General features: G+C 55.6%; 1 protein-coding gene across 1 annotated transcript; it reads left to right on the top strand.

Annotated features, from left to right (window-relative positions):
- The first annotated feature begins 701 nt into the window (after positions 1-701).
- Positions 702-26151, top strand: PXDC1 (PX domain containing 1). Its single transcript, XM_012768403.2, has 5 exons — positions 702-1423; positions 11864-11955; positions 12260-12377; positions 21707-21818; positions 25083-26151. Exons 1-5 carry the CDS (start codon positions 1168-1170, stop codon positions 25198-25200), a joined length of 696 nt encoding a protein of 231 aa, XP_012623857.2. The 5' UTR covers positions 702-1167; the 3' UTR covers positions 25201-26151.
- Positions 26152-27443: the final 1292 nt, after the last annotated feature.

Raw genomic sequence — 27443 nt, 5'->3', positions numbered from 1 at the left:
CCAGCCACTTGTGGAACGAACCGCGGCTCTCAAACTGCCGCTAGAGATGGCCTTTCGACGAGGCACGGCCGAGTAACGGCGGCTGTGAATCCGCTCTCCCCAGGAACTGCGGGCCGTTCCCGTTCCCCGGGTCGGCTCAGGCTCCCAAAGGGCGCGCGGCTCGCCCGGGACGCCCTTTACAAGGAGACCGCCCCCGCCACCGTGTTGTCCCACCTCCCTTGGCCGAGGGCGACCCCGGCGGAGCTCGTGAGGACCCCGCCCGGCCGCCCTGCCCGAGGTCTGCGCGTCCCGCCCGTCCTGGGCCGCGGCCCGGCTGCGGCACGACCGGAATGCTCGGGAGGACGCGGGCGGGACGCCGGCGCTGGGGGCGCGGCGGGCGGCCCAGCTGGGGGCGCGGCGGGCGGCGCGGACGCGAGGGCGAGGCCACCCCTCTGACGCCTGGCGCCCGGCCGGCCCTCGCCCCCGCCCCAGCACGCGCGCCCCGCCTCGGGACCCCCGCGACTGGCAGTCCCGCCTCCGCTCCCGCCCGGGCGGGCGCGCCGGCCCAGACCGCTGGAGTCCCGAGATCGCAAACGGAAAGAGAAAAAGTCTCCGCGAGCGCCGCCCGCCCTCCCTCCCCCCCGGCTTCTCGCCCAGTCACCGACCGGCGGCCCAGGGGCCCGGGCGGGCGGAAGCGGCGGCGGCGCGGGGGCCGCGGGGGCGGGAGCGCTCGGCTCTCGGCCGCGCCTGGCGCCGGGGCCCCGCGGCCGCAGCGGCGCGGGCTACGGGCAGGCGACGTGGCGCGCGGCCGGCCCGGACAGCCCCTCCGCGCGGCCCGCGGCGGCGGTTCACCGGGAGGGGGCGGACGCGGCCTGGCCCCGACGTCGACGGCCGCGCCGCCCGCGGGGAAGCGCCCTATAAAGCCGCCGCCCGCCCGGCCCGGCCCGAGCGACGCGGCCCCGCGCCACTGCGAGCGCGGGCGGCTCGCGGCTTCCGGGGAGTTCCAGGAGGGCCCCGGCCCTGCGCAGAGCCGGCCCCGGGCAGACCCCGGACGGAGCCCAGAGACCCAGACGCCCCAGACCCGCCCGCAGACCCGGCCCGCAGACCCGGCCCGCAGACCCGGCGGGCGGGCGGGCGAGCGGCGGGGCGGAGGGCGCCCCCGGCGGCGGGGCATGCGCGGCGCGCGGCATGGCCTCGGCGGTGTTTGAGGGCACGTCGCTCGTCAACATGTTCGTGCGCGGCTGCTGGGTGAACGGCATCCGCAGGCTCATCGTGAGCCGGCGCGGCGACGAGGAGGAGTTCTTCGAGATCCGCACGGAGTGGTCGGACCGCAGCGTGCTCTACCTGCACCGCAGCTTCGCAGACCTGCGCCGCCTGTGGCAGCGCCTCCGCGACGCCTTCCCCGAGGACCGGCCCGAGCTGGCGCGCGGGCCGCTGCGGCAAGGTGCGGGCCGGGCGCGAGGACGGGGCCGGGGTAGGGACGTGGGGGCGCGAGAGCTTTGCAGTGCGGCGAAGGAGGCTGGGAAGAGTTACTTACACCGACCGCGACTTCTCTTCGCTCCCCCACCCCTGGCGCGGGCATGGACTGGGGACACTTAGACTCTGTGCCCCCAAATGATGGGAGCCGGTCTGTGAAGCCCGGAGGCTTCCCAGGGGTGGGAGAGGGCCCGCGGCCGCAGGACAGGCGCCCTGACCGTCCCCAGGGGCGAGCCCCTTCTCAGAGAGGCGCGGCCGAGAGGGGGGCCCAGGCTGACCAGCGCGAGTGGGGCGGCCAGCTGGGCGCCGCCCCTGCCCCGGGTGGTGGGCGCCCGTCCCGGGAGGGCTGGCGGGGGGCGGCGGGGATACTGGGGAAGCGCTTGGGACCAGGTGACTACAATGTCTGAATTGGGGTTAGCGTCGGTCAGCCGCCGGCCGCGCCTCTGGTCTCCTCTGGCGACAGCTGGAGTCTGGGCGCGAGGTGCCACGCAGCCCTTCCCTCCCTGCTCCGGAGGGGGCCGCCCCGCCGGCGGCTACAGGGGACAGCCCGGGGTCCCCACCCCAGGGCTGAGTCCTCATTTGGGTTTAATTAGCGTCAGCCGCCTCCTGCCTGGCCTTGTGAGTGGTCCTGGCTCAAGGGACTCCTGTTTCAGAAACTGCGTGGCTTCCCATTTCTTACCGCCCTGCCACGGCGGCCCTCTGGAGCTGGGCGGAGAGGGGCTGGAAGAGCGGAGAAAAGAGAGAGGACCGAACTGGAGACGGGAAGATTTCGGGGTGGGGTGGCAAGCTGGAGAGAGGGTCCTCCTGCGAGGGCCAGGCGAGGAGAAGGGGCAGGGAAGGCTTACGGGCTTCTGAGCAGAGCCCCTCCTCCTGGTGTGGGGCCACGTGCGGCCAGAGCGTTAGGGACACTCGCACGGAGGCCTTCCGTTTTGCGTCCTCTGAGCGGAGACCGCTGGACCCTTGGGTGGGAGGTATGGAATGCAAGGGTGGCCATGCAAGTCTCCTTAGCGCCAGTCTGGCTGAGGTCCGAGATAACCTCTGCTTTCCCCTGGGGACAGGCCCCCACCCCAGTGTGTGAATTATGTGGATAATTAGCTCAGTTCTCATGACACATCCTCTGGAAAGGCTCCCCAAGCCAGCGGGTTGGGCCCCGAGAGAGAAGGCCTGCCTTCGGGCTTCCTCCTGCTCCCTGCCCATGTGCGCACATTGCAGGGACAGTCTGGTGTTATTTCAAGCATGGAAGGAGTTTTCCTTGGATTCACTATTTGTTATGATATTTTAAATCTAACAAATGAATGCCCAAATCAGGAAAGCATCATGAAGGAACACAGTTTATTCAGTAACTCTTCCGGAATAGGGCAGGCCACAAACACACTGGAGGCCCTGGGCCTCACTCTGGGCTGGTGTCTGGGCTGAGCCGTGACCCTAGCAGACTGGTTGCAGTTGGCTCCCCATTTGGCTCATCCCGTGTGGCACCTCACCCGTAACATCGTACCTATGGCCTCTGCCTTTTGTGGGGAGGGTCTAAATGTAAGCCCTTCACAAGTGCCACTTGTCATTGCTATTGCCAGCATCAGCTGCTTCTGGCTGGGGCTGTTGACAGGTGATGAGAGAGGGGTGTGGGTGCGGATGCCTTGGGACGCGGGTGGAAATGCCTTGCCTCGTAGAGCAGACGGAGGGCGGCGAGAGGCACTCTGCGCGCCTGCCTGGCTCCGGCTCCTGCACGCATGCAGTGCAGGGCCGAGGTGTGGATGCACTGAGAGCGCAGACGTGGAGATTACCGTGGAGAAAAGAAGACTCAGAGGGATGTGGTAGCTGCCATCAAGTACCTAAAGGAAAACAGAAATCAGAAGTAGGAGGGGATGTGAGAGTGGCCAGGCTGGCAGGGGCGGTTAGCGTGGGACCAGTGGGTGGGTGTAAAGGACTTCCTAACAGCCCAGGATGGAACTCTTAGAACTGTTCCTCGGCTAGTGGTGCGGCCTGTTCGTTGGAGGCCTCCTGCAAGGGCCTGCCCAGCACCCCCTGGAAGGGGTGAAGAAGGGAGCCTGGGACCAGAGGGGCGTGACTCAAGCCCTGTCTCCATTCTAGCCTTGCTTCTCTGTGTGGAGGCAAGCTGATCCCTGCCTGGCACCCCCTGAGTTTTGTTGTGCAATGCCAGGTGAAGTCCTTTCCTTTCTTTGATCCTTTTAAGTCCAGGGAAATTGTTTGCTAAATAAAATACATCATAGTAATATAAAAAAAGATTCCACCTTATTTCCATGCAGATTTATTATTTGCATGAAAAGATTGTCTGGATATATAAACTAGAAGCACAAAAGGCAACCAGATGTGTGTATTGTACTGTCTTGGTCATGCCAGCTTTTTCAGTATAATTCTACATCAGATTTCCTAGTTTATATTTACGGAACTATTTCTGAATTAAATTTGCACTCTAGTTTCATTGAAAAGCATTGTGAGGAAATAAATCTGGGTTCTGAGCTTCTGCTGGCAGTGGGCTGGCAACTCTTCTAAGTGTCTGTGTACCCTTCAAGGGTGTGCAAGCCTTGGCCCCCACTTGCATTTTTGAATCTGCATGCAGTTAAAGGGATGCTGAGCCCTTTTTCTCGGTCCCCCGGGTATTGCAGTGGGGGAGAATATTGATATGGAGAGAACTGTGCTTTTTCTCTCTGCACACACTCTGTGGTGTTTTGCTTGGCAGCCACCCATGGGCCTTGTATGTGTCACGGTGACACATCTGCAGGGATATTTAAACCTCTGTCTGGGGTAGAGGCACAGTGTTCACTCGCTTTATTGGCCTTCCATTTGGGTGAGGTAGGGCGAGGCTCACCTAAGGGCTTGTCTAGCTTCTGTCCTCCAGTCTCTTTGGCTGCACTCTCCGGCTCGCGCCTGACCCACTTCTTGATGTGGATCTGATACACCACGTCTTTCTTGTCCCACAGCACTACAGGAGGGAGCTACCTGCTTCCTGGGGGTTAGCAAGGCGTTTCCTTCTCGATTCTTCTGCACTCTAACACCAGTGGGCTTAGGTCTTAATTTAAATCTTCTCTGTTCATTACCTAACATGGTTCATGGTTGCTCTTTATTTATATCTCTCACATCCAGGGACCCCACCCACCCCAGGGCAGGAGGGGGCCCGAAGGGTGAGCAGGAGTAAGGAGAAGAGTGGGAGAGGGATGGGGCGCATGGAGGCCCCAAGGAGCCCCTGACGGCAGGCCAGGGCCGGGTGGGGAGAGCCAAGACCAGACAGCCGGGCGGTGAGGCCCTAGCGCTTGCCACGAGGGGCCAGTGGGCCATGGCTTCCCATGAAGGTCCCCGCCATGGAAGCTCTGGGCACTTGGCGATTCTATTTCTCAGGGTAATACAGGCTCCGGCCCCAGGATTCCACAGGATCCAAGCCTGACCCACACTAAGCACCCAACTCTGGTTTTCAAACCAACAAAGCCACGGGCTTTGTTGTGTGTCTTCCTAGTCCCTAGACTTTGCCTGGCAGGTGACACTTTCTGGTCAGCGTTTGCCTCCTGCCAGCCCTCCTGGCTAGCATGAAGGCTCTGGGAGGCCGGGGTCCTGCCCCCAGTGTCCCCGACAGGTGGCTGGCACAGAGGAGGAGGTCCAAGGGCCCGGGGGCAGAGGGAATGAGGAAGTGCTCCTGCGAGAGCCGCGGGCTGGTGCCCTGGTAGCTCTGATGCAGACTGGCTCAGTGTTGAGTGTGAAGTTTAGGAAGTGGAGTTGGCGTTTAGTGGGCAAAATAATGAAGGGGCCGAGAGAAGGAAGCAGTAGCGGAAGAGCAGAGCAAAGGTCGCTCCTCTCTGGAAAAAGGCACTCGCCCGGCGCAGGAAGCAGAGCATGGAAGGCGGCTCCCCTCCTGGTCCTCGGTGTTCTCTTCCTCCCTCCTCCGACTCTTCCTCCTGCATTTTCTGTGTTCTCTCTCTTGGGAAGATGCAGAGGAGAATGGGCTGTGGCTCCCTCCCGCCCCGTGCAAGCGCTGGCGGCAGGGCGGAACGGCCCCGCGGAGCCCTGGCGTGTGGCCCTGCGGGGCGGCGGAGAGTTGCTCTGTCCTGCCCATGGCTGCAGCTCACTCTTGTCCTGCAGCAGTACCGTGCGACACCCCACAGCTGGAGACGTGCGTGTCTCAGAGGGTAGCCTTGGTTTTCCAGGAGTTAGAATTCCCATCGGGTTGCTTAATTATGCAAAGAATAACGGGTTTATCATTTCTTACTTTCTTCTTCAGTATTTCTGTCTAGAAAACAGGTACTTAGGAAGTAAGTATTGAAAGTTTCCCTAAAAAACAGAAAATATTTTGTTTACAAAACGTGCATGACACTGAGCCTCGGAAGAGTGCGTGTTTCTTGGGCAGCACACGATGACTGCCCATCCCGCGCTCCACCCAGCAGCTCGCATCTGTGCAGCCTGGGGCTGGACGCGTTTGTTAAACGGAAAGGACACAGTTTAAATGTGATTTGTCACCTGACTCAGTTTGAAAGTTCGCTGTGTAGATGTCCCCAGGGCTGGCTGCCGTGGGAGTTGTGCAGCGACCTCTCTCCTCCTAAGAGAGGCCTGTTCCTGGGTAATGGACATTCCTGACTGTTCCTCCTCTCTGCTGGGCCCAGCAGCATCTAGTCTTTATTCCCGGACGACAGCGGAAGAACCACTCGAGTTAGAGTCCGACCACCGGAGCCCTCTGTGGAGGAAGCTGGGCACAGCTTCCGAAGTGTTCAGCCCAAGCCTCTACTTCCCAAAAAGGAGGACTCTGGACCCAGGTTTCTGAGACTACGAAACCGCGTTTGTTTATGTGTGCTCTCACCCACGCATCTGTGTGCTGATGCCAGCGTGTCATGCTCAGTTAGGGTTCTAAGAATAAACCAGGTGTTTGTGTTTGCAGAAACCAGCTAACCCCGAAACTGACAGAAACATTTGGTGTCCTCGGTTGTCAAGGCCAACCTCCTTTAGGAGGGACGAGAGGGCACCCTGGCTGCTGCAGGCCAACACTCAGCCCCAGATGTGTGCACAGTTGGCCCGCCGGAATTCATGTGCAGTGTTACCAGTTTTTCAGTTTCAAATTCTCAACCGTTTGGGCTAAATCTAGATGACATTCTCATGTCACAAATTGTGTGCAGTGGAATTGTTTAAGTTGAGATTATGGTAGTGATTGCACCTTATCAGAAATTAGAGTAATTTCTGAAGGCTGTGAATTCTTCTGAGTTAATTTTCTTAAATATGGGTTGTGGGGAACCAAATCCTGCGGCTTCCACAGAGTGCCCACGCCCCCTGCTGGCCTGTCTGGGAACGACAGCCTCCTGCTCAAGAGGCTTTGATTTCCTTTTCATGTTCGTTCCAGAGAATTCACAGCCGTATCACCCACCTGCAGTATTGTCCTTACAATTTATCCTTACAACCTCAGATAGTAAATCTGAGTCAGACAAGAACCCCACAGAATTATGCCATCAACAATATTTGAAATGTAAAATCCAAGAGCTTTAGATGATCCTAAATTATTTAAGCACCTTTTTTAAAATGAGGTGTAAAATTGTTGCTTATTAAGCAAGTGACATTTGGACAAGCTATTGGTCCCAAAGGAAAACTACAACAGGTAGGATAGAAAGGAACTCAAATGCATACAGTTTGTTTTGGAGGCAGCAGGACGTCCTGGACCAACAGCTCTTGTCTGTCCCTGAAAAGTACAGCAGTGAAACTTCACCTTTCAGTGCTGTGTCACTTTGAGAATTTATCATTTTGGGTATTGGCAGCAGGTGTTTGAGGTTTCCACCAGCTGTGAAATTGAGAAACCCCAATTTCTCAGTGTGAAACAATTAGAAATTTCACAATGAAGATTTATTTCATTTCTGCACTGTGGCTCCGGAGTGTAGTTTTTCTTTTAACCCTTTGCACTCACGCTTGCTTTTTTCTCGATTCCTTTATTCTACTCGGGATCTAATTTTTTAAATACCCCCAGATTTTACAAAGTGCAACAGTAGAATAAAAAACTGGAGTTTCTTTTCATACAAACTTATTTATTTGGATTTTTTTTATATTTCAAAGTATTGATACATTCAAAGAGTAACTTTAATCTCTATAATTTCTCATGGTGTGATATTTTTTGAAACATTCACCCACATGAAGACCTGGTTTACATTCACATGTTTTGCCAGTATAAATCGTCTCTCTTCTTCCTCCTTTGATTTTTCTGTTAGAACAAACAACACAATCTTTGTGTTTTTTGTTAGAGTGAGGTGTGATTATATGGAGCTTTCCATCTAAACGTTGCTCTAAGTTAGTGGATAACAACCTACCCCTGGAAGTTAGTGTACCATCTCTGCATTTACATTTTACTTGTCCTTTCATGCTAATGAAAACAAGAGAAGATACTGGAAAGACAGACAAAAATCCCCCCCCCCACGGTGGAACTCCGTGTCGAGTGTGGCTCCACATACGAGCCGCCACCGATGCTCACCGCGTCGAGTCACACTCGACATCCGAGTGCAAAGGGTTAAGTGTTTTCCTTCCACATTAAATATAGCCACAGTTTGGTGGGAAACATTTTTAAGACAACTGAAGGAGAATGATGTCCAAGACGCTGGAGAGAAGGGAAATGTGGACTTTGGTGTTTTAAGAAGGCCAGGCTGTCTGAAGCCTCTTGGCTGGTGCCGCCTCTGCGGCCTGGCTGGCGCAGGGCTGCTGTGCTGGCGCAGGGCTGCTCTGGAGGCCAGCCCTGCCGGTTCATGCCCTTCTCGCCACCATCTGTAGGGCTGGCGGTTGCAGCTGAAACCACAGTAGCCCAGCTGTGCTGCTGTTAATCAGGTGGGTTTCAGTGAAATCAACAGAACCTGCCACTTCATGGGTCAGCTGCGGCCCCTCTGGGGAAGGGGCCAGTGTGCCTTGTCATTCAGGTGGGCGGGGTTCTCAGAGACAGCACCTTAATAACGCTGATCCAAACTGCCCGCCAGACTGTCACCCAGGAGCCAGGATGGAGAATTATCTATTTATGTTTGAGACAGGGTCTTGCACTGTGACACAGGCTTGAGTTCGGTGGTGTCAGCCTAGCTCACAGCAGCCTCAAACTCCTAGGCTCAAGTGATCCTCCTGCCTCAGCCTCCCAAGTAGCTGGGACTACAGGATGTACCACCACACCAGGCTAATTTTTAAATTTTTTGTAGAGATGGGGGTCTCACCAGGTTTCCCAGGCTGGTCTTGAACTCCCGGGCTCAAGCAAGCCTCCTGCTGCAACTTCCCAAAGTGCTGGGATTACAGGCATGAGCCACTGCACCTGGCCCAGGATGGGAAGTTAAATGATAAACATGCCCCTAACTAAAAGTCCAGAGCTTAAAAAATAATGAGCTGTCATTTCTGTGTTTGCAGGGAGGGATTCCGGCATCATCTCTTTCCCTATTTAAGTTTTCTCAGCCTCCTTTTGTTTAGTTTTTAGCATGTTTACATTTCCAAGGAGCCCTATTTGGCTTCCATGTAGCGACATAAAAACAGGAGAAAGGAAGCAATATGGTTCTACACATTTCCATAAATGAAATCAAACCAAAAGGGCTCAGAAGTCTCCGTGCCACTTGGCCCTCAGGCAGCCCTTCCCTGCAAGGCCTAGAACCCAGCCAGGGGTCAGGCTGAGGCTGCTACCCAGGGCAAGCTGGAGCACACACCCAGGAAGGTGACTGATGCTTGTCAACTTGGACTTCTGTCTTCTGTGACGCTGGCTTGTTCTGTAGACGACCAGTGAACATCGGGTCCCTCGCGTGTGGCAGGCACCGTGCTGGTTGCTGGTGACAGGGAGACCAGCCCAAGGTGCCTCCTAGCCTCAGGTTCCCACGGGGCACCTGGGGAGACCCGCAGGTGACCGCGCAGTTACTCTGCAGATGGCGAAGGCGGCAGAGGTCAGGTGGGTCTCTGGGGGCCTAGAGGTAGGACCAGGGCCCGCTGTCGAAGAGCAGGTGGCCTTTTCCTGGGTGGGCTTTTCTACACGCAAGCCTGGAGGTGGGCAGTGCTGTGCGGCCGTGTGGGGTCGTGTCGGCCAGTGGGGCTGGCACGAGGGTGTGTTTCACGGGACACAGCTGGAAAGGTGGCCGGGGTCAGGTCCGGGAGCGTCTGTGTGCCCAGCTAAAATGCTCGCACTATTTCCAGAGGCCTGGCCAGGTACTTTAGCCTGTCTCTCTCTGCTTCAATCTGGAAAATGGGTCACAAAGGAGATATTGTTGCCAGATAAATAAAATATAGGACATGCAGTTAAGTTTGAATTTCAAATAAACTGCAAATAAGTTTTTAGTGTACATCTGCCTCTATAATTGCACTGTTCATTGTTTATCTGAAGTTCATAATTAACTACGCATGCTGGATTTTATTTGCTAAATTTGGCCACATTGAAAGAAGATACAACAGAATGTATTTATCTTGATAAATGTTACTCTTGGAGGTTATAAACCTGACCAAGAGCAGAACATTAATTAAAATCAAAGATGTAGCCAAGATATGTCAGCAAAGATAAAAGAATCTATAATCTAGAATTATAAACCTCTATATTTGTAAGCTGTTAAATTATGCTTTACATGCTATGAAATGGGTATAAATATGTTGTATGCTTTACATGCTATGAAATGGGTGTAAATATATATAAATATATCTGTAAGTCATACCTACAGAACATGACAATACAACTACTGTGTCATAAATTTGATCAATTTGAAACTAGTATCCTAGCTGTAATAAAACTTGAAATGTAACAGTAGTTTTGCTTGTTTCAGAGTAAAGAGGCACTTTGTGGGGATGAGTTATGTAATTGTCTTTGCTTTAAAAACAACTTTCTGAGACTTTTGAATTGATTCTCCTTTGCTCTGTAGACTTCCCTGTAGCAAGCAGAGGATCAAAGCATTTTGGTGCAGGGAGTGGTGCATGTATATATAAAAAGAGAGACATACACACACGTATATAAATTGTAGTATATAAATATTTGAAATGCAAAGAATTCAGGGCTTGGGGACAAGGCATGCAGAGAATCTGACACTCCGGCATTTTCATTCTGTTTTTCTTCCTGCTCCTCCTTCCCCGGGCATGCAGGGTGTTGGGGCAGGGCTTGGGCAGAGGAGAAGAGGATGGCATAGGTCCCTCCCCTGGTGAGGGCCAGGGTGTCTAGCTTGGACGGGTGCACGAGCCCCGAGGACAGAGGCCTGGGGGTTTCCAGTGGCAGTGGTTTCCCACCCTGCCACCTCTTGGACTCTTGCTGCCTGGGTAGCTGGTTGCTTGGGCCTTGTGTGCTGAGGAGGGTGTGGTGGGCTGGCCCAGTCAGCCTGGCTGACAAACAGGGACACCTGGGCACCAGGTGGGCCAGGCGAAGGGGGCACCTGGCACATGCTTGAGGATTTGGAGAGAAGGTTTCACCTGATTCTGCAGACAGACGCCCCCCTACTGTAGCCCAGGCTTTCAGAAATACCTTTGCCCTGTGTTTGGGGAGCACTTGGTGGAGTTTCTATGGGCCGTATGCTCTGCGGCTTTTTAATTTCAATCAGTTTAAGAAGTCATTTTTATTTCTTTTGTAGACCTAGTCGATGAATTGCCCCAAAGCTGAACACCCCTTTCCACTGTCTAACAAAACTAAACCAGAACTTCTGAAAAAATTCAGTTCCATGACTGGTAGCAGTACTGAGGTTTGGTTGTAGCTCACAGGCATGGTGACATCCTAGGTCACATGAAGTATAGGGGAGAGGCCAGAGTCCTTGGGAACCTAACTTCCCCATCCCTGGGAAGCCGAGGGAGAGGAACCAACCGCAGCGGGAAGAGTTAAGTTACACACTGCTCATGAGGAGACAGAAGCACTCCGAATGCCCACGCCCTGAGCTATAGCATTTTAAAAGTAAAATATTGCACCGCCAGCAGCCACTCAGGGCTCCTGGTGACTGTCACAAGCACAGATGCTCAGTTCCTGGAAAGTGCTGAGAGTCATGCCCACTTTGGTTTTCTCTAGGCAAGGAACTGACATTTTTCCTTCCAAACATGGCATTTAAATGACTTGTGTAAACAGGGCTCCGTTTACGCGGCCTTGTGGTCTGGGCAGCTGTGGCCAGCAGAGCGAGCCCTTCCCCGTGGTGGGAGGGTCCCGGACCAGCCTCCCCGCTGCAGCCGCCAAGCTGGCAGGGGCTGAGTGGTCCCAGGCTAAGCCTGGCCCGGCTGTCCCCCTCGGAGGGGTCTTTCCTCTCCTGGCTCCTCAGTCTGCCGTCCGCTTTTCAGATCCACGGCACCACTCCAGCAGTCACTGGGTAGGTGGAGTGCAGACGGTGAGAGCAGGGCTTTGGAAGAGGCCTTAGTGCCAGACGTCCGCGTGGAGGGCACACCGGGCCTGCACGCCATGGCTGCGTGTTTTCTTGGGAGCACATCTCCTGGCCTGCGTTTTTGATCTTGACATTCTGTCTCAATGTAGGACTGGTGGCCATAAAGGATGCCCAGGACATAGAGACCAGGCTCAACGAGGTGGAGAAGCTGCTGAAGACCGTCGTCAGCCTGCCCTGGAAAGTACGGCGGGCGGGCGGGCGGGCTGGCCAAGTGTCTCGGGTCCGAAGGGCGTCCGCTCCCCGCGCACCTGGCCTGCTGGCGCCGTGGCACAGAGCTGTTGCTTCCGCCGGCCGCCCGGCCGAGCCTCGCGCCGCAGCCTCCTGAGAGCGTGGACGGCGCAGGCCGAGGCCTGGCGCAGTCAGCGCGGGGCGTCGCACAGCCCCTGGAGCCGGCGCGGTCGTGTCGGGAGGAGCCGCGCCCCGCTCTGGGCGAGCGCTCGGGCCGGGGTGCTTCCACTCTCAGTGATGCCTGTGTTTCCTCCCAGTATTCCAGGTCGGAAGTCGTGCTCACCTTCTTTGAAAGATCTCCTCTGGATCAGGTGTTAAAAAATGATAATGTCCATAAAATTCAACCCAGCTTCCAAAGTCCGGTCAAAATATCAGGTAAGAGCTGCTGGGAGGGTGTTGGGGGCGGACTGCCGCCGCGGCCGTGGCCCGCAGAAACCTCCCCGGGTGTCTGCACGGTCGGGCACACCCACCGCTGGGCCCAGAGATCCCCGACAGAACTGTGAACACGGGGCGAGAGACTGCTGCCTGAGTTCCGCTAGGCAGCATGCTTTCCACCTGCCGTCCACACGCTTCCTCCTTCCACGGGGGTTTGTTCGGCACGCACGTCGGAACTGACTTAAGAGACAGTGTAAAGACGGAAACATTGGCAAGGCGGTCTGCAGCGAATTGCTAGAGCCAGTGAGCAGTCCAGCCTGCTGAAGCAAGAGCTCATAGCACGTGACCCGTGGCCAGGAGGGAGGAGAGGAAAGGCAGCCTGCGCCCACCAGTCCGTGTCGAGTGGAGGACCAAGGAGGGACTCGGAAGACGGTGGGGCAGGGTGGGCAGAGAAGGGGGCTTTGAGCCCAGAGCTGTCTGCTGGGAAGGAACTAGGGAGACAGAGGACAGTGGGACTGGGGAGACAGAGGACAGTGGGGACGGAGTGACTGATGCTGTGGGATGTGAAAGAGCCCTTGCTGAGTTACCTGCCACATCAGGGACGAGATTCCTAATCGTGTGCTTGGGAGAGCTGCACTGGGTGGCAGGTTCTGGAGCCTGGAACGGAAGAGGTGTTTGTAGATGTGACGGTGTGTGCAGCGCAGGTGGTACATACACCTGGGCTTGTCTCTGGTGACTGCCCTCCCCCCATCTTTTTAGTCTTTTTTTGGTTTTGTTTTTATTGACCCATAATTTTTGTACATACTTATGGGGTACAGTGTAATGTTAGATGCATGTATATGTTGTGTAAAAATCAAATCAGGACATTTGGCATGTTCATTACCCTATACATGAATCATTCCCCTGTGGTGAGCACATTTAGAATCCTTTCTTCGAGCTGTTTTGACGTATTCCATACAATATTGTTAACCAGTCACCTTCCTGTTCAGTAGAACACCAGGACTTATTCTTCCTGTCTGTCTCTAACTTAGCACCTATTGACCAACCTCCCACTGTGCCCTCTCCCCTCTCAGGCCTCTGAGAGCCACTATTCTACTGTCTACTTCCATGAGACCAGCTTCTGTTGACTCCACACACGAGTGAGATCATGTGGCATTTCTGTTCCTGTGCCTGGCACATGTCACTTAACATGATGTCATCTAAGTGCATCCATGTTGACCCAAATGGTAGGATTTCATTCCTTTTTATGGCTGAATAGTATTCTACCATGCATATGTAATATACATACTGCATTTTCTTTGTCCATTCGCCTATTGATGGGTACTTAGGCTAATTCCATACCTTGGCTGCAGTAAACTTGGGAGTGCAGATAGCTCCTTGACTACCGATTTCATTTCCTCTGGACATACAATCAGTAGTGGGATTGCCGAATCATACGGTAGTTCTGTTTCTAATTTTTTGAGGAAACTCCATATTGTTAATGGTTACGATAATATATATTCCCACCAACCGTGTATAAGAGTTATACTTTCTCCACATTTGTGCCAGTATTTATTTTTATCTTTTTGATAATAGCTGTTCTAACAGGTATGAGGTAATATGTCATTATAGTTTTGATTTGCATTTCTCTGATGGTTAGCGATGTTGAGCATTTTTTCATAGTCCAGTAGGCCATTTGTATGTCTTCTTTCGGAAATGTCTATTTACATGTTTTGTCTATTAAGCGGATTACTTGAGTATTTTTACTGTTGAGTTGCTTGAGTTCCTTATACATTCTGGATATTAGCCCCCGTCAGGTACCTAGTTTGCAAATATTTTCTTCCATTCTATAGGTTGTCTTTGCATTGTGTTGTTTCCTTTGGTGAACAGAAGCTTTTTAATCTCATTTGTCTATTTTTGCTTTTGTTGCCTGTGCTTTTGGGTGTTATAAAAATCCTTGCCCAGACCAATGTCATGCAGCATTTCATGTTTTCTTCTAGCAGTCTTATTGTTTCAGGTCTTTATTCCATTTTCAGTTGGTTTTTATATTGGTAAGAGACAGGACTCTAGCTTCATATTCTGCACATGGATATCCAGTTTTCTCAGCACCACTTATTGAAGAGGGTGTCCTTTCTCCATCATCTATGCTTTGGCACCTTCGCTGAAAATCAGCTGCAAGTGTGTGGATTTATTTTTGTGTTCTCTACTCTGTTCCATTGGTTCGTGTGTCTATTTTTATGCCAGTGCCATGCCAGTACACTGCCACAGCTTTGTAGTGTGTTTTGAAGTGAGGTCGTGCAATGTCGCCAGCATTGTTCTTTTTGCTCAAGATGGCTTTGGCTATTTAGCATCCTTTGTAGTTCCACATGAATTTTAGGATTGTTTCTTCTATTTCTGTGAAGTATATCATTGGTATTTTGATAGGGATTGCGTTGAATCTGCAGATGGCTTTGGGCTTTGCTGCTTTTGATATCTACCCAAGGTAACTTCCTGTGTTAGAGCAGGGAGTATAGGAGCCCCTTCTTAGCTGGCACCTGGTCTCCAGAACCTTCTTTATAGGTTAGGCTAGGTCATTTATCCTGGTTCGGTGTCTGTGGGTCCTAACCTCACAGGGTTCGCTGACGGTTCTGTAATCCCAATAGTGGTGTTGAGTTTCGCCTTTCATAGCCTGGAGTCTGGGGACGCCTCTGCTCCTTAGTCTGAGTGGGGAGAGTTCTGGCATCCATGGCTCTGTTTTGGGCAAATGAAAGAGCAAAGAGCAGAGGAATCCTCTTAGGCCTTGTGTTTTGGGAGGGGCTGCACCATTGCTCCGGGATGACCTGGAGGCCCCCGAGCGTGAGAGGGACAGACTAGAGCTGCAGGGAGTTGCCTCTGATCTGCTAACTCCTTGTGGAGTTAGCAACTACCCAGAACATTCCCCAGCCCTCTGCCTGCGTGTCCTGCTTTTATCCATGCCTTATATGAACCCATGGCCTGTGTGTATCCTAAAGGGCTGAAAATAATGAGATGGAATTTAACAGGGATAAATGTAGAGTCCCGTGTTGCAGTTTTAAGTATGTTCTCTTTGCCTGTTTGCAAGGGCTGAGGGACAGGTGTTGGCCTGCTGCTGTCCTTGGCCTTCTGTTGTGACTGGGGCACTGTGTTCAGGTCTAGGAGAGCAGGGGTCCTGACCTCCTGTGCAAGTGGGAACCCCCGAGTCACGCAGGGTGCCATGCCTGCCCCAGGAACATGGCAAGAGGAGTCACTGCATCCAGAGAAGAGGCCTGCGATGGGGAGGGGTCGGAAGGGCGGCCGGCTGGGCATGTGGAAGGGCGGCTGGAAGAGGATGCTGCCCTCGGTGTTAGCAGCTGCCACTGGAAGGAGGTCAGGTGGGGCTGGTGCAGGGCCCGTGGGCGGGTGACTGTGGCCGGCTTTGGCTCAGATAGAACCTTCTGTCATGGCCATGGAGCCTGTGCGTGGCCTGCGGCTGAGAGTCTCAGAGCAGAGTCTAGGGCTGTGCAGGTGCCACTGCAGGAGCTGGGAGGTATGGGGACAGCCCCTAGCCTCCTGGAGCTGGCGATCCCCGACTCCTCTGGGTGTTTTTTCTCTGTTCTGCTGTGCTGGGGCGTCGCTGAGTCTGGGGGTTCCCCTCTGAACCCCATGGGCCTGGCCATCTCCCTTCTGAGGCCGGGTCCTGAGCAGTGAAAGGCCTGGCTTCCTGGCCTAGATTGCGCGTGGGTGGCCAGGGCACGCCCCGGTGAGAAGTGCCTTGAGAGGGCGAACTGCGGCGACCTCAGGGATGCTTTTTAGTGAAACTGCTGTTTACGGTAGCACCGACATCCCTTTGAGAAACAGGCCACGCATGGGCACGCTGTGCTATGGCCGTGGTCCTGCGCTGGAGTGTTTGTGGATTCCCGGGTCCCCGGGTCCCCTGCGTATGCCCACAGGGCTGTCTCTCCCGCCTCCCCTCCCCGGAGCACAAACCTGAGCGCCAATGGCAGTCATCCCAGACTCGGACTTATGAGGTCGTTAATTTTCTTAAACCTTATCCTCAGGATAAAGCCCGGGTCCGTGTACGCCCGAGTGTGGCCCGAGCCAGCCTCTTGATTTTGCCACCTCCGCTGCAAACCCTCGGCCTCCCCCGGACTGCGGCCAGCCGTGGCCTGTTCTGCGGCCCTGTGGTTGGCCTGCTCCCCACTTGTGCTCAGCTGGTGCCAGGCGTTCCCTCGGGCGCCCTGCATGGCTGAGCTCCACCCACCCCCCACCCCACCCACACCCCACCCACACCCCACCCACACCCCCACACTACCCACACCCTACCCCCACCCCACCCTACCCCACCCAGGCCCCACCCAGGCCCCACCCCCACCCATGACCCACCCTACCCCACCCCCACCCCACCCCTCACCCCACCCCCAACCCCACCCACACCCCACCCTACCCCACCCCTCACCCCACCCACGACTCACCCCACCCCACCCCCACCCCACCCACGACTCACCCCACCCCCACCCCATCCACGACCCCCCCACCCCACCCACCCCATCCCCCCACCTCCACCCCCACCCCTCACCCCACCCCACCCCCTCCGTTTCTTGCGGTGCTGACACGTGGCATGTAGGGAGGCGGGCGTGGTGGCCGGACACTGGCCTCCTCCCTCCCCCGGGACGTGGGCGTGCGTGCTGCGCCTGCCCCCCCCCCCCAGAGCCTCCGTCTCTTCTCCAGGTGCAGGCCGGTGGTGTCGGGCGCCCACCAGATGGCGCCAGGCGCCGGCCGTGCGGGAGTCCCGCGCCGTGTGGGCCTCGGCAAGGACGGTCCAAGGACTGTGGCCGTCATGCTGTGGGCCAGCGGGCCTGCCGCGCCTCGCCCTTGCTCAGCTAAATGCCTGTGACGTGCAGGAAACGTGCAGCTGGCCCCTGCAGCGCGAAAGTAAATGCAGACCTCAGCCTCGATTTCAGCCAGAGTCTGATCGGTCAGGTTGGGGGGCGGAAATGAATTATAATTTTATTTTTCCTTAATCCAGTATCTGTACAGTCTCAACCTTAACTTGCCACACAGGGGTAGCCCAGTTAGCCGATTCATAAAAAGGCCCCCACTTCGGCTTTTGTTCCCCTGCTGAAGTACCTTGAAAACACCATAGAAAAGGGGGTTTGGAAGGGAGGGAGCTGCAACACGAAGGCTTCCGGGGCTGCGACTGTGTGCTGAGAGGGGAGGGACGGGAGCTGATGTGAAGGGCTGGAGCCGGCGTGCGTGCGGCACGTGGGGCCTAGCTGCGGTGGGAAAAAGAGAAGTCGCCGCAGGCAAACAGGCACAGTGGTAATTGTCGCCCCCAAAATGACCCATTGATTGACAAACGCTAAGACTACTAGGTGGAAGTTTGAGGGGAAGCAGGATCCGCACGGTCTCAAGCCACCTCGCCCCAAGCAGCGTGGTCACCGCAAAGGGAAGGGCAGTCACCTTTCGGGAGACAGCGGCAGGGGCCTCCTTGCCCAGTGACGCAGGCCGGCCTGCCCAGAAGGAGGGCCCGAGGCCACATGCTCCCCAGCACGCCAGGCGAGCGCGTGCGGCATTGCTGGCGGGACCCCTGCCAAAAACGCAACGCCCTGTCACTCGGAAACCGCAGACCAACCTAGGCCGAGGGCCGTTTGCTAAAATAGTTCCCCAGTCCTCGCTGAAAGCGTTGGGCCGGGAGAGACGAGGGAAGACAGAGGAGCCGCCAGAGGTGGTGGGAGACCGAGGCACGCCGCTCAGTGCAGGGAGGGCCCTGGAGCGTGCCCAGCGCAGGCACGGGGTGTCAGTGGGAAAGCATGAGCAAAGCAGGTCTTCTGCGAGCTTGTGCCAGTGTTAATTTCCTGGACGTGATCGAGGTAAAATGCCATAGTCATAGAAAACGACGCATTAGGAGAAGCGGGTGAGGGGTATACAAGATCTCTCTCTCTCTCCACTGCTTTTGCAGCTTTTTTGTAATTCTAAAATTAGCTCAAAATTAAAAGTTAAAAAAGGTGAGACATATAAAGCAGGGCTCTTGTTTAGGTGAAAATACAGATGTAAAAATGTGGCTTGAAAATTAGCTATTTCATGGAATCGGTTATGTATGCAACTAAAGAATTAAATTGGCAGCAATTTTTGCTATAGTACTGAACTGACTTCTGAGAAATTCACATTTGGAGTATGTTTAAAGAGAGGCTTTGGTCGCTGTAATTTTTCTTTAGTCATAACATTTTCTTCGTTTCTTTTTTATTCATGTCACAGTAGATATGAGGATGTTACCAATAATGGGTGTAATAACTGCTATTTATGGCGTATTGCACCTCCAGCATTTGTCAGATTCCTTACACACAGCATCTCCGGTAGTCCACGCCAGTGCCCTTTAGGAAAATACTGTTATTGCCATTCTACAAATGAAGGAGCTGAGCAAGAAGTAACCTGCTCCCCAGACGTAAATGGCAGACCCCCTAAACGGCAGAGTCTGCGTGCTTTTCCATCTGAGAGTGCCTGCCTGAGCCGCATCCACACTGCAGACTCCACACCTGCGAGTGCTGCCAGGGCTGAAGGCACATGGCAAAGTCGCCAGATAGAGCTCGCGACGAGTTCCTCTTCCTTGGTAAGATCATATGCTTAAACTGGTGGTCCCTACATTTAGCGGCTGGCTAGAACTAAATGCCTTTTTGTCTTTTTAAACTTTGGGCCACCATGAATTTGTACAGCTCTACAATTAAGAAATTAAGACTTTTTTTGTTAAAGTGACCAAATAAATACAAATAATTAAGTGTGGCAGATTGTGCGCTCCGTTTTTAACTGGCACAGGCAGATAGACGCCATGCGTGTTTCCCTAGGTCTTAAGTGTGCCGTGGTCAGATGCTTGCTTATGTATTAAAATATGTATTTAATATGTATTAAAATACATATTAAAATACAATTTGCTGTTCAATAAACCATCCCTTTCCAAACCAGTTTGGAATGAATGTTGGGAAGGTCATGGCAAACCTGCCAGCTACATAACCTGGTTGCCCAGAGGTTATTTGAGGTCCTGGGGCTGATGGAGGTCGGAGGTGGGACCCAGGAGGGACCCAGAGCTTCTGGGACCATCTTTATTGAAATGTGCTGCATCTGAGCGAAGCCTTCTCCGTCAGGGCCTGCGAGAGCGAGGCCGTGCAGGAGGCGCCAGGCGTGCCTTAGTGTCGTCCAGGGCCCAGCCAGACTTGTGAACAATTAAGCCACATTTATGTGCACAAACGCTTCTTGTCATAGGCAGTTAAGGAATGATTTCTGACAAAGCTGTTGAGGGGGCTGATTCCATTTCTAGGGCTTCAAAGTTCATATTTAAGAAAAATCAGGCATGTAAAGTAACTCTTCAGAATTTTGTTCAGAAATGATTTGCAGCAGTGACATTTGTTTTAACTCGTAGCCCTCCCCCCAGATTTCCCTGGCAAAGGGGTGGGAGAAATGGGACAGGCTGTCAGCCAGGTGTGCGGAGGTTGCTTTGAGGTTTTATGTGCTCCCTGAGAAAGACAGATTTGGGTCGGAGTTAATAAAAACAATAAAGAAAGTGGCTCTGTGCTGACACCCATTTTAAATTGAGAGGTGAGAGAATCTTAATCTATCTTGTTGAGATTTAGTGATTTTCAGAGTCGTGCCTGTTCAGCCAGACTTTGGTAAGCGTCTTCTTTCTGCCCTTCTTGCACCTGGAGATGTAGCGACCCAGACCCAGCGCCGACCCCTCACGGGTTTGCAGAGCCCCTTCTCAGGGCCCGGCACCTGCCAGGTGGTCCCGGGAGGAAGGGAGGGACCGCCAGGAACTGACACTCCTGTGAAACACGAGCGGCCCCTTCTCCAAATCGTTAGGCAGAAATTGTATCAATACTCAGCAAATCTGATTGATGAATTGTCACTTTGATCTCACAAGAAAAAGGAGGAAATCTGTTTTTCTTTCTTCATTTTTGTGTGTTAATAGTTTCTTTCCCTAATTCTCTTCATGTGGAAGGAAGTTCCAGAACTGAGAATTAAATACCTAGGAAGATTAAAAATAAGCAGAAAATGATAATTTCAATTTTTTAAAAAAGCAATTCCCTACTCGGAAATAAACCAATCTAAATTGTGTTAAGGTGTAAGAAAAAAAGTAAAACAATCCCCCAAGCAGCTGAGGCACCAGATGCCCAGCAACACTGGGCGCTGAGCCGTGTTCTCGCCGGGCATGCCGGCAGGGGCCAGCAGGCGCTGTGTGGAGCGGTGCGTTTTGTGTGTTGGGCCCACATGGGAAGCTGAAATCCCTTGGACTGGAGAAGGCCCCAGGAATTTGGAGTGTATTTTAGCCATGACTTTTGCAGTGAGGTCAAGAGGGCCTGACCTACAAGGACAGAAGTGGTCCTGAGCATGGAGCTCAGCCAACTCCGAGCTGAGGCTGGGATGAGCCGGCTTTACAGGGAGCTGGAGGACTTCGACGCTGGGAGAAATGGTCGTGGTTACTACACCTGCTCATCTGTGGAGGGAAGTGACTGAAACACAGTCCCTTGGGATCTGTAAATAAGCTACAGCAAATAGTAGGAAGAAGAAGATCAAGCCACACTTGCTTTTTATACTTGAACAGATCAGATGATGTAATGGAATCCGGGAGTTCATGGAACTTCAGAGTCAGAAGGACCCTCAGAGCTTTTCTAATAAATTTTGAGATCTTTCGGTGGAAGAAACTGAGTCTGAAGGGCTCAGAGCTCTTGTCAGGCTCCACATCATCTGTGCCAACCCTTCCAGCCTCGGACGGGCACCAGACTTCCTCCCTCCAAAGCTAACACCGTACAGCCAATGTAGACATAGGAAGTTGTTTGTCTTTGTTGCCTTTTCTAAATTTCCAAAATCTGTCTTATTGGGAAGAAATCCATTTAGTTACAGAATTACATAAAGCAAAACAGTGAAAGTCACCCGCTTTCACTGGGGTTTAAAATGCACGCTGATGTCAGTCCATCCGCACACCCACCCAGGTGGTAGAGGCCATTCCTATCTAGCCGCAGGTGAGATCCCAGAAAGGCGGGTAGCCTGCGGAGGCCACGTGCCTGTGCGTTAGACCTGGTCTTGAACGCAGGTTCGCAGATGTGAGTCCGGTGCTCTTTCGTTCTACCCCAGCTTTAAGCCCATGGGGAAGGGTGTGTGGGGAGATGCTCGGACGGCCAGGGCGTCCTCGCGTGGGGAGTGACATGCCTCCCGGCCCACACAGCGTCAGCAGGCGGCTCCCGTGGGGTTGGCGTCTGCAAGGCAGAGAGGTCTCTTGAGGCTCGGGGGAGAGAGGGGGGCAAGCGGTGGAGGGGAAGGAGGATGATCTGTGTAACCCTGAAACTCAGACCCCTTCTGAACACTTCCCTTATTGCTCTGGTTTTCAGAAATCATGAGGTCCAATGGATTTTGTTTAGCAAATACAGAAACAATAGTTATTGACCACAGTATACCGAACGGAAAAGACCAGCACCTGGGTGTGGATCCTACGGAGCATTTGTAAGTACACTGATTTGAATATCACTTTGCAGGGAATCTCTGAGCCACCAGCCCATGCGGGGCTGGGCTCACTGCCCATGGGGAGGGGCGGATGTGCCCAGCGCCCCCAAGCAGTCCCTGCCCCTATTTGGATACTGGTTTTAAAGTTTGCCTTTTCCAGAGCTGCTGAGATCTTGATTTGAAAACCTGTGGGAAGACCGAGTCACTGGCTGTGAGGGGCGTTTGGGAGAAGTTGCAGGGCTCCAGGGCCCGGTTGTGCTGGGCCATGAGGGGTGTGGTGGCTCCTCGCCCAGGCCAGTGCCGGGAGGGCCACATGCCCCAGGCTCGAAGGGCCTGGTCTGTCCCCTGGGCCTGAGACGTGCTTGCCTCACGTCCTTGCGGCCCACAGGGTGGAGTCCGGCCCTCAGCCTGCTCTGAGGAGCGGAGGGTGTGTCTGATTACCGAGCTTGGACAGCCAAAGCCTGGACGCTCCTGTCCTCCCTCTCTCTCCGCCTCTGATAAGAGGACTTTTGGCCACCACGTGAGCTCTAGGTGGCACTTGGAGCACCACGGGGCGCAGCTGCCTTCAGCCGTGGCTCTTGTCCAGGCCTCTCCTTGGCGCATCACTGGGGCCAGCGTCCCCAGACAGCGTGGGGGGTCACAACCTGGCTTCTGTCTGTGCCACAGCTAAGTGCAGGCCGTGTCTCGGTTGTGTGAGCTCGGGAAGCTGTCGAGCCTCTCCTGGCTTCTCTCACCCCCAGCGGGGCCGTTCTGCTCTCTCAGGGTGGGCCGCCGTGAAGGCCTGGCAGAGGCAGCTCGGCTGCAGTCTTCCTGGCCCAGGGGCGGCACCGCCCAGGGGTGGCTCGGGTCTAGTCCGCCTGCCACAAGCAGAGGAAACGAGGACTAGGCCGGGCACTCGTGCGAGACCCAGCTCTGGGCCAGTGGCTGCAGGAGACGGTGTGAGCCCAGGAGGAGCCTCCTCTGCTGGGCCCCTGCTCTGTGGCTGAGCACGGGACCCCATCAGGCTCGTGGGACTGGCACCGGCCCGCAGCCCCCACTCTCAGTTCTCGGGTGTCCCTTGGGGGAATGCTGTGAGAGCCCCTCACCATGGCACTGTCCTGAGCTGCTGGGGAGGCCGTGCCGGGGCGAAGGCCCTCCTGCCCGCCCCTGGCGCCCTGCCCTGCCCCGCGCCTCACACCCCGAGTGGCTCACGCGCTCGGCTCCTGTGGGTGCCTGCTGCCAGGGCTGGCGCCTGGAGTGCAAGGCTGGGAGGGAGGAAGTGTCCATGGAGGGAGGAAGGACGGTCCCTTAGCTTGGCAGGGGTGTTACCAGCCAGGGAGTATTGGGTGGAGAAGACAGATGGCCGCCCTCCTCAGCCCCAGCTGGGCAGGTCTGAGCTCTGACTCCGCTGCGGTCCCCAGGGGGCCCTATCTGTCCCTGAGAGGCCCCCCTCACCCTGGAACAAGGCCAGATACAAGCAGTTTGGAGCCGAGGAGAAAGGGCAGAAGTGTGGCTTTCCCGCTGCCCAAGGCTCTGTGTGGACGGCAATGACAAATCTTGACTAGGCAGCCACCTGCCCCAGGACACCTGGCTCCCAGGGTGAGAGGGCCAGCGAACATCCCTGTGGTCCCAGGAAAGCCTAACGAAGCAGTGTGCACTGGGAGCAGGAGTTCCCGCCTCTGGCTCGCCGGGCGTCTCTGGCTGCCAGATCTCGGGCAGCACGTTGGGGACGAGGGTCTAGCGCAGGTGCGTCTCTCAGGAGCCACCTGTCTCCACCTTCCACAGGCTGTCAGGCAGGAGGTGTGGGTGACAGGGTTGGAGGTCATGGAGAGATGCCATCCGTGGGGCTGGAGGCCCCAGCCCCCACTGCGGCCATCCACAGAGGCACTTAGGGCTCACCGTCTGCCCACACCTGTGAATCCAGAGCAGGCCGGAGGCAGGGCTCGCGTGATGAGCCACAGCAGGCAGCCCGTGCTCTGGCCCAGGGTAGGGTGGGCCCCACTGCCCAGGACCACAGACTCGGCTGCACTCAGGGAGTGGGCATGGGATTGGCGGGGACAGCTGCGCCTCTGCCGGTGGCATTCCCGGTTGGCTAAAGGGATGCCCAGCCCCTGGGAGGTCACCAGGGCTGAGGCATTTGATAGTTCTGCTGGGGGCATGGAGGGCAGATGGATCTAGGCCTCAGGCCCGTGACTCACTTTTCCCAAGCATCCCAACTCTTCTCCTTCCTCATGCCCCTCACCCGGCTTGAGCCCTGCCCACGTGCCCAGAACTCTGCCTTGGGTTTCGGCCCAGCACTGGTTTGGGGGAAGAGATTTAGTTCATTAGGACGCAGTTGGAGAGTTGCTCTCATGTCTGCAAGCCACAGCTGCACTGCTTCCTGTCCACAGCTGGGGCCGTGGCCTCATGCCCTGGGGCGGTGGCCGCAGGGGGCTGAGGCAGGAGCTGGGCACCAAGAGCCAGGCCTCGCGGCTGTTCGGGAAAAGCCTACGTTTGCAGCCTGTTCTGTCTAAACATTTTAAAGCTCTCGTCGCAGCCCCATGGTTTGAGGCCAGCGGGATTCTGTGCGACGTGCTCAGTCTGCACCCAACCCCACGTGCTCCAGCATCTGCAAGCCAGAGGCCTGGGCCGTGCGGCCTGGTCCGTCTGTGCCCTTCCTGGTCGCCCAGAGCTGTGCAGACACAGTTAAGGCCTTACAGCTGCCCACGGGCGAGCACTGGGGACCGACACGGAGACGCGGCGGGCGGGGCAGGCTCCCGGGACAGCGGGGAGGCAGCCCGCCACTGTCCACGTGCCCACGTGGCCTGCACGTCCAGCCATGGAGAGTCCACATCAGGAGGGCTTTCCTGTCCCCGCACGCCCGGACACGTTCCTCCCTCAGCTGCCCCACCCACCCGTCACCTCCGCAGGCCTCGCAGGCTCCTCCCCGGCCTCCTGTCCTGCCCCAGCCTCCTTAGCGCTCGCTGTGTCGGCCACAGCCGGGCGGGAGCCGCAGCCACGGCTGTGCTGCCCGCTCGGAGTCAGGCGCCGCCGGCCGCCCACCCTGGCCCGGCGGGGAGAGCGGGAGGCCAGGCGCAGCGGCGGTCTCCAGGGCAGTCTCAGCCAGAGCTCTGGCCATGGCCTCGCAGGACCGTCTCGCCACCTGTCTGCGTGGCTCCCGCACCCACTGGCTGTGGGGCTGCCACGAGGGTTGGCATGGCCCCGCGCCTCCCACCACCGCCTTCTGCCCGCTCTCCGCCCGTCAGCCGGTCGGTGAGCCCTCACCTCTGTTCTCTCCCACTTCAGGTTTGAGAACGGCAGCGAGTCCCCCTCAGAGCTGGAGGACGGGGACGACCCAGCAGCATATGTCACCAACCTGTCCTATTACCACCTGGTCCCCTTCGAGACGGACATTTTGGACTGAGCCTCGCTGTGGGCCCTCCGGCACCTCGGCCTGGACTGCAGCTCTGGTGCTGGCCGCCGCACGGGCCCAGCCTGGGCCTCCCGGAGGTCCCAGGCCCCACCGGCCATCCACGCTCGCAAGCTGGGTGTCCTGCAGGGGGAGGAGCAGGGGCTTCTGGTGGCTCCGGCTGACCACAAGGTCTGCAGGGACTAAGGGTCGGGTCACAGAGGTCATGGGGCCTGTGCTCGGCGGGGCCTTCTCTCTCCGCGTGTCCCCAGCAGCTTGCTCCTCTGTCCCTGGCCTTGCTCCCTGCACTCGGCGCCTGCAGGGCTGTGTGCTGCCAGGGTGGGCACGGGCCCTGCCGGGCTCTGCTGTCACTGCCTCCCAGGAGGAGCGTCCCTCTTGGCCAGGGGCCAGGGCTGCTGACCACCCAACTCCTCCCCGTTGCTCGCACGTCCAACGCACAAAGTGTTTCAAGGGGGATTTTGACAAGCTGCCACGCTTTGGATGATGCAGGACTCCCTGGGAACCGGGATTCGAGGCCTTTCTATTTTGCTTTTCACCTTCTGTCTGGAAACTGGGTTTGGGTCAACCCAGAGAAGTTTACAGAAGACCGAGCTCAAACAGGGAGTGCCAGCTGCAAGGAGAGTGGAAGTCGGTGAGGTCGGTGCCCACCGGAGCTAGGGCCAAGAGGGGACGATTGTCCCCGAGAGGGAAGGAGGCCTGCGGGCATCTCCCGGCTCAGGCCGGGTGCCCGGTGCTGCAGCCACAGCGACCCTGAAAGGATGGGAATCCAGAGGGAAACTGAGGCTCCACTGCCCCCAGGGGCGGGTCTGGGTGCTGTGAGCTTCTCTCCTCAGTTTTGCTAATGGCCAACATTTGCTAATGTAAATAATAGTAAATTATTGAGAATTCTAATTCTTTTACACAGTCTTTTAAATCTATTTTAATTAAATAAAATCTGTCGCTCTACTTTGGTCTCTTTACGATGCTTATGTGTAAAGGTGTGGTTCTTTTTGTCCCCTGCCCAGGGCAGGGGTGGAAACCAAGTGCTGACCCCTGGGGCTGGCCCCGCACTGTCCTTGTAAGGTGGTTGCTTAGGAAACGTGCTGTGTCCTCACCTCAAGGGATGACCTGTTCCGATGGAAGAATGAAAAAACAGCCTGGTTTTTGTTCTGTTTTGACTTAGGGTTTTCCCTCTTCTCCAGTTTCCTCTTTGGCAGCCAGAGGAAGCCTCTTTGGTGATCCAGCTGCAGAGCATGTGGGATTTCTGTGGAGTTTGCATTGCCTCTTCTGCTGTGCAGCTGCATGCAGTTTAATCCTGATTTCAAATCAGCTCGTAGGTGGCTGACCGGGGCTAGCCAGCTGCCAGATTGACCAGAGTCAAATTCATTCCTGTACAGGATAAGGCCTCTTGCTCGGCGGCTAAGGTTAGAGTTGTCCAACATGTTCATCTAATTCCCGTCCACCTTTCAGTGACTGATTTGTGGATTGTCCTGACTGCATGCTCCCCAGAGTGGACCTGTCCACGTTCTCACCAGCCCACCAGCCCCTGGCATGGCGGCTTCCTTTGCTCAGGCTGGATTTTCCTGTTAAGACCTGAGTTTGACTCCCCACGGCCCCTCTCAGCCTTTACCGAAGGAACTCCACGGTCCCGGTCAGTGCACAACGAGGACTCTCAAGTTGGGTCAGACGTGTGGACATTTGTTGTCCTGTTAAATATAGCAGAGTAGGTCTCTGGTTTCTGATTTTTCTTAGAAAAACCTGGTCTTCTAAGCCCATTCTTCATGTTCCCATGCTGAAAGAGCCATAAACAAATAAATATTTCTCTAAGCACAGTGATGCGTAGTTAGTGACACTTGGCATCCCTGGGGGAGGCAGTGTGGCGCGGCGGGGCCTGCGGCAAGCGGCAGCTCACGCACTGCGTCGGAGCAGCCACTGCTGCCCGGCTTAGCGGGTTGTCTTGCCTAGAGGTGCGGACCCAGTGTGGCTAGGTCTCCTGCTCTTTCAATAGAAGCTAGAAATCTGATTTTTATGTGAAATGTCCCAATTTTGAAGTGTTGGCAAAAGAAGAAACTTGACCGAGTAAAAGAATGAAGAATTTCCAGCCTTTAAACTGTCGGAGACTCAACAGCAGTGCAGTTCAGGCTCACGTGTGGATTTCCACTCTAGCCCACACATTCCTCCAGGGATCTGCTTCTCCCTCTTTGCTCTCACGTCCCTCCTGCTGCCCTGGCAACCAGGAGACCCTGGCAGCAGTGGCC

This window comes from Microcebus murinus, chromosome 15 (genome assembly GCF_040939455.1).
Source record: "Microcebus murinus isolate Inina chromosome 15, M.murinus_Inina_mat1.0, whole genome shotgun sequence".
Taxonomy (NCBI): Eukaryota; Metazoa; Chordata; class Mammalia; order Primates; family Cheirogaleidae; genus Microcebus; species Microcebus murinus.
The sequence above is the reverse complement of the archived record's forward strand: the minus strand, read 5'-3'. Positions and strand labels throughout refer to the sequence as shown.